The sequence below is a fragment of the Saccostrea cucullata genome, unplaced genomic scaffold, assembly GCF_032062105.1.
Source record: "Saccostrea cucullata isolate Sc308-1 unplaced genomic scaffold, CSIRO_AGI_Scuc_v1 ctg1348, whole genome shotgun sequence".
NCBI classification, from domain to species: Eukaryota; Metazoa; Mollusca; class Bivalvia; order Ostreida; family Ostreidae; genus Saccostrea; species Saccostrea cuccullata.
This window is the reverse complement of record NW_026940008.1, coordinates 79648-85928: the sequence shown is the minus strand read 5'-3', so window position 1 is coordinate 85928 and position 6281 is coordinate 79648. Positions and strand designations below refer to the sequence as shown.

Genomic DNA, 6281 nt, shown 5'->3' with positions numbered 1-6281 from the left:
TGAGGAGGGGGGGGGGGGGGGCTCTATAGGTTATATAGTAAAAATACATGAATTCTTTGAAAATCTTCTTCTCTGCTCCTAGGTATTAAATAAACTAACCAAGTGTATAGTAATGATGAGCAAGAGTGCTTTTACCTAAATTGTGAATTTTATAATTCCAGGGTCAGGGGTTCTGGTGTTAAGGCAGGGCTAGTTTTATTATATATTGAAAATACATGAATTCTTTGAAAATCTTCTTCTCTGCTCCTAGGAATTAAATAAACTAACTAAGTACATAGTTATGATGAGCAAGAGTGCCTCTTCTAAAATTATGAATTTTATGGCCCCAGGGTCAGGGGTTCTGATGTTAGGGCGGGGCTCTATTGATTATATAGTGAAAATCCATTAAATCTTTGAAAATTTTCTTCTCTGTCTCTGGGTATGAAGCAGATTAACTACCTATATAGTCATGATGAGCAAGGGCCCTAATCTTGCAGATTTGTGAATTTCAAGGACCCTGGGTCAGGGGTGGGGGGGCTCTACTTATATACTGAAAATGAATTAATTGTTTGAAATCTGCTTCTTTGTATTCGTAAAACATTCATTTATTTTTTGATAGGCAATTTTAAGAGTGTCTTTTTAAAATTTGTGCAATGTGTGGACCTAGGGTCAGGGGATTATGTCACAGTGTTAGGCGCACTACTGATTATTGCTGAATATTACTGATTAGTTGGAATGCATTTTTGTTCCCCTACCCTGTGTATGGATATTCAGTAACCAAGCTAAGCAACTGCTAAGTGTACTGTTATGATGGTGCCTCTTTCAAAATTGTGAATGCCATATATCATCTGGCTTAAGTTAAAACATCAATCAAATTCAATAACTGGAAAGTTGTTGCATAATGCTCAGGTGACCTATAAGGCCCGTGGGCCTCTTGTTATTAAAGAGTGATCATTGCTGAATGATCCCAGGCATTATTTCACTAACTGCAAGGTATTTTATTGAAAACACGAATCGTTTCCGAGATCGACCCTGTGTAAATTCGGGTTGACGTTGTTTCCCTCTCTCTTTTTGTATACATACAGTGATTACGTAAAATCAAATACAGTATGTTACAGGCCCCTGTGTATGTATGCTATCAAGGAATGTCAGGGAAAAGATACAATGAAGCTGAAATCATCATTAGATCTAATAGTCCCACATCTATATGGCGACCACACTCTCTGTGCCAATGCGTGTGTTACCTGGTGCAGTTTTTTGAAGAACCCTTCACAGTTCAGGTAAAAAATTATTACTTCAACAGTATACAATTATTTCATGACTATGAGGGAACAGTTGTCCTGAGGTAATGGGGAAGACATGGGAAACTGCTGCCAGAGTCTGAAGGCAAAACAAATCTTGTTGTCAAATAAAGACATAGTTGAAATTTCTGTGGATATAAGATCTTTTAATAATTTGACAGGTATCGTAGTCTACCAGAAGGAAAACCTCTCACTTGCCCTCATCTAAAGAATGCTCTGACTGATGTCATAGAAAACCTGAAAGGAAGAGCTGCTTCGTTAACAAGCCTAGGATCTACCCAAGCAAATGAGAATTTTAATTTCATAGTCTCAACAAAGGCTCCCAAAAACAAGTAAATATAATCCTCTTGCTCAGTTTCTGATAATACTTTAAAAATACATGTAATGTTCAAGTATATATAGATGGAGACATTAATGTTTTTAATTGTATCAATAATTAGATTAATGCAACAGATGTTTTAATTAATTGGTACCAGTAACTTGTCAATGAATAGTTGAATCCACACTTTTTAAGCTTATTTCCCTTGATAGCCATTTGGGGAAAAACTGTTGAATTCCCACAGCTGTAAGTTGTCATTTTGCATTTTGATAATGCCTCAAAATTTGTAGTTTGGTAGTGTCTTAAGAACGGAAACAATGTTTTTTTCCCCATTTACCTTTTGATTGACCAGACACAAGAAAACAACTTTTGCAAAGTGTGGATTGGACTATTATTTAAAACATAATTTATGTTAATTAATGTGTTTTAAAAACCTTACACTAGGTCATTTGGATCCAGCAAATCTCTGAGAGGAAGGATATCAGCATCTGTACTGCAGAAGAATGAGGGCCAGGGATACTTAGCAAAGGCATGTGTCTAAATTCATGCAACAAGTATAAAGTATTGATTAAAATCTAATCTTTGGAGGATTATATATAATACTTCCAAAGTTATGTTGGTACTTTGACCAAGTTAAGGTGTAAATTTTCACCATGTTCACAATAACAACTAGCATTATAACTAGATGGCTTTCCCTACAAATGAAGTTTTAAATGCAATACTTGATAAGGTCAAGGTCACCTCCAAATGCACGGTCACAGCCATGTTCAGTAAAGACTTGGTAACAGACATTGGTTTGTTACAGTAAGATTTAGATCAATGCTAAGAGTTTGTTACATCTGCTAGCTTTCTTGTTTGTATGAACAAATATTTATGCATGTTCATGTAAACAAATTAAATTCTCTTTTTAGGTCACCTGAGTAAACTCAGGTGACCTATTGCTATCTGTTTTCGTCCGTCGTCGTGCGTCGTGCGTTGTGCGTCGTGCGTTAACATTTGAACATTTTCAGCTTCTTCTCTGCAACCACTGAACCAATTTCAACCAAATTTGGCACAAAGCATTTATGGGTGAAGGGGAACAAAAATTATGAATTTCATGGTCCCTGCCCCCCTGGGGCCTGGGGGGTGGGGCAAAAACCACTAAAATTAATGCAATCTTTAAAAATCTTCTTCTTTACTCCTGGACATCAAGCAGTTAAACTGTTTGCATGATTGTAACCAGCATTGAGTCCTCTACCAAAATTGTGAAATTTATGGCCCCTGGGTCAGGGGTTCTAGTGCTAGGGTGGGGCTAAATAAGTATATAGTGAAAATGCATTATTTCTTTGAAAATCTTCTTCTCTGCTCCTGAGTATTAAATAAACCAACTAAGTGCATAGTTATGATGAGCAAGAGTGCCTCTACCAAAATTGTGAATTTTATGGCCCCAGGGTCAGGGGTTCTAGTGTTAGGGCAGGGCTCTATAGATTATATATAAAATTGTGAAATTTATGACCCCGGGGTCAGGGGTTCTAGTGCTAGGGTGGGGCTAAATAAGTATATAGTGAAAATGCATTATTTCTTTGAAAATCTTCTTCTCTGCTCCTAGGTATTAAATAAACTAACTAAGTGCATAGTTATGATGAGCAAGAGTGCCTCTACCAAAATTGTGAATTTTATGGCCCCAGGGTCAGGGGTTCTAGTGTTAGGGCGGGGCTCTATAGATTATATAGTGAAAATTCATGAATTCTTTGAAAATCTTCTTCTCTGCTCCTGGGTATTAAATAAACTAACTAAGTGCATAGTTATGATGAGCAAGAGTGCCTCTACCAAAATTGTGAAATTTATGACCCCGGGGTCAGGGGTTCTAGTGCTTGGGTGGGGCTAAATTAGTATATAGTGAAAATGCATTATTTCTTTGAAAATCTTCTTCTCTGCTCCTATAAATACAAAGAGTATTAAATAAACTAACTAAGTGCATAGTTATGATGAGCAAGAGTGCCTCTACCAAAATTGTGAAATTTATGACTCCAGGGTCTGGGGTTCTAGTGCTAGGGTGGGGCTAAATTAATATATAGTGAAAATGCATTATTTCTTTGAAAATCTTCTTCTCTGCTCCTGGGTATTAAATAAACTAACTAAGTGCATAGTTATGATGAGCAAGAGTGCCTCTACCAAAATTGTGAATTTTATGGCCCCAGGGTCAGGGTTCTAGTGTTAGGGCGGGGCTCTATAGATTATATAGTGAAAATTCATGAATTCTTTGAAAATCTTCTTCTCTGCTCCTGAGTGTTAAATAAACTAACTAAGTGCATAGTTATGATGTGCAAGAGTGCCTCTACCAAAAATGTGAAATTTATGGCCCCAGGGTCAGGGGTTCTAGTGTTAGGGTGGGGCTCTATTGATTATATAATGGAAATACATGAATTCTTTGAAAAAAATTCTTTTCTGCTCCTAGGAATTAAATAAACTAAGTACATAGTTATGATGAGCAAGAATAACTCTTCCAAAATTTTGATTTTATGGCCCTAGGGTCAGGGGTTCTAGTTATAGGGTGGGGCTCTATTGATTATATAGTGAAAATACTTTAAATCTTTGAAAATTTTCTTCTCTGCTCTTGGGTATTAAGCAGATGAACTACCTATGTAGTTATGATGAGCAAGGACCCTAATCTTCCAGAATTGTGAATTTCAAGGCCCCAGGGTCAGGGGTACCATAGGAGGGGGTGTACTTAAATACTGAAACTGGATGAATTGTTTGAGATCTGCTCCTTGGTATTAATCAAATATTTTTGAAAAGCAAGGGTGCCTTTTCAAAAATTGTGCAATGTGTGGATCTAGGCCTAAGGGTCAGGGGTTCATGTGTGATAGGGGCATTACTGATTATTGCTGAATATTACTGATTACTTGAAATGCATTTTTTGTTCCCCCACCCTGCCTATGGGTATTAAGTAAACAAACTAAGCAACTGCTAAGTGTATTGTTATGATGATCAAATGGTGCCTCTTTCAAAATTGTAAATGCCATAGCATCTTGCTTAAAACATTAATCGAATTAAATCGCTGGAAAGTTGTTGCATAATGCTCAGGTGACCTATAAGGCCCATGGGCCTCTTGTTGCTTATAGGTAAACAAAGCTGTTGGTTTATCACCTGGAGAGTTTACAATGAAGGTTGCAAGGAAAATTGCTGCAAAAAGAAAATTGCAGAAAGCCAAGGCTATGTGTTTTCAAGCAAAGAGAAAACGTCTCGTTAAGAAGATAAAGAAGAGCAGTAAAGAGGCCACAAAAGAAATGCATGAAGGTACAACATATTCCCAATTTGTTGAAACAACTCAAGAGCACGAATCAAATCAGACAACAGAAATTCCACAAAGATTGACACTACCAACAGAAAATTCCTTTCAGTATATCACATTTGATATTGAAACAACAGGTAGGGGAAGGAACTGTGATATTTTGCAGATAGCAGCTGGAGATTTCAACGTTTATGTTCAACCTCGCTGTAGAATTACTGACCAGGCCTCTTCTGTAAATGGAATACTGTACAACTGGGATACAAAGACCATGATCCACAGAGGAAACCAAGTAAGTGCCAAGCCTATTCAGGAGGCCCTTTTAGACTTTTTGGAGTACATGAAGAAAATTCAGAATCCAGTGCTTGTTGGGCATAATGCTTGCAGCTTTGACATTCCTATTCTTACGAACCGACTGAGAGAATTTAATTTGTTGGGAGTATTTTCAAAACATGTGGTGGGATTTGTAGACACTCTAAAAATTTCAAAAAGAGTCTTCGCAAAATCAGAGGTTGGCAATTACAAGCAGGAAAACCTAGTTAATAAAGTCATCAACTGCACCTACCATGCACATGATGCAAAAGAAGATGTCCGCGTCCTGACTGTGTTATTTACGGAAAAGTTAGAAAAAGAAGTCAAAGACAATGATCTCTATCACATAGGTTTTCATGAGGTTAAAAGTAAATACACAGAGCTATTACAACAAAAGTGCATATCTGTAGCGGCCGTATCAAAGCTGGCAAGGAGTGGTGTTACTCCATTTCATTTAAGACTTGCTCATACAAGAAACCATGGACTGAAATTGCTATTGAATAGTCATAAAGTGCACTTAACAACAAAATATTTGTCATCTCTTGTGGGATTTCTGGAGAAAGAAGAGTGACATTCACAACTGAATGACAAAAAGGTCTAGCTATTGACTATTATTGTACATATACTCAACAAAAAAAGAAACGCATATTGTTTCACTCATCAAAGAAATTTTGAAAAAGTATATGAAACAACTACCTTTTTTTATCATTGGATACCTGTGATATAATTAAAGGACAACATAGGGTTTTAAACCTAAAGTGTTGAGTAATTTCCCTTGAATAATTATGTTTATGAAAATAGTGTTTTTCAAGATTTCTTGTAAATCAGTGGTCTATTTTCATTGATATTTTGGATTTAGAGAAACAATAAACACTCCTATAATTAAACCCATATTTAAATTTTTATAACAATGTTGATGTTGCAATGTCACGCCTTAACAAAGATGAATGCAACGCGGGCTAACTATGATGCTAAATGGAACTATGCAACAGGAGGTTGCAACTGAATTTAGTGTACATTAATCAGCTTTGCAGCATTTTAACGTTCGTCGCCACCCGCTAAGAACACAAATGACAGACCAAGAACAGGTTGCATAGCC

General features: G+C 36.7%; 1 protein-coding gene across 1 annotated transcript; it reads left to right on the top strand.

The window, feature by feature from the left end:
• The first annotated feature begins 1112 nt into the window (after nt 1-1112).
• On the top strand, nt 1113-6130 carry LOC134254452 (uncharacterized). Its single transcript, XM_062736963.1, has 4 exons — nt 1113-1259; nt 1442-1612; nt 2044-2128; nt 4704-6130. Exons 1-4 carry the CDS (start codon nt 1144-1146, stop codon nt 5751-5753), a joined length of 1422 nt encoding a protein of 473 aa, XP_062592947.1. The 5' UTR covers nt 1113-1143; the 3' UTR covers nt 5754-6130.
• Nucleotides 6131-6281: the final 151 nt, after the last annotated feature.

Bases quoted from the DNA above. Each gene is read 5' to 3' on its own strand.
- LOC134254452 (XM_062736963.1), top strand. From the start codon at position 1,144: ATGAAGCTGAAATCATCATTAGATCTAATAGTCCCACATCTATATGGC. The intron at 1,260-1,441 runs GTAAAAAATTAT...ATAATTTGACAG, and splicing joins AAGAACCCTTCACAGTTCAG to GTATCGTAGTCTACCAGAAG. The intron at 2,129-4,703 runs GCATGTGTCTAA...TGTTGCTTATAG, and splicing joins GCCAGGGATACTTAGCAAAG to GTAAACAAAGCTGTTGGTTT.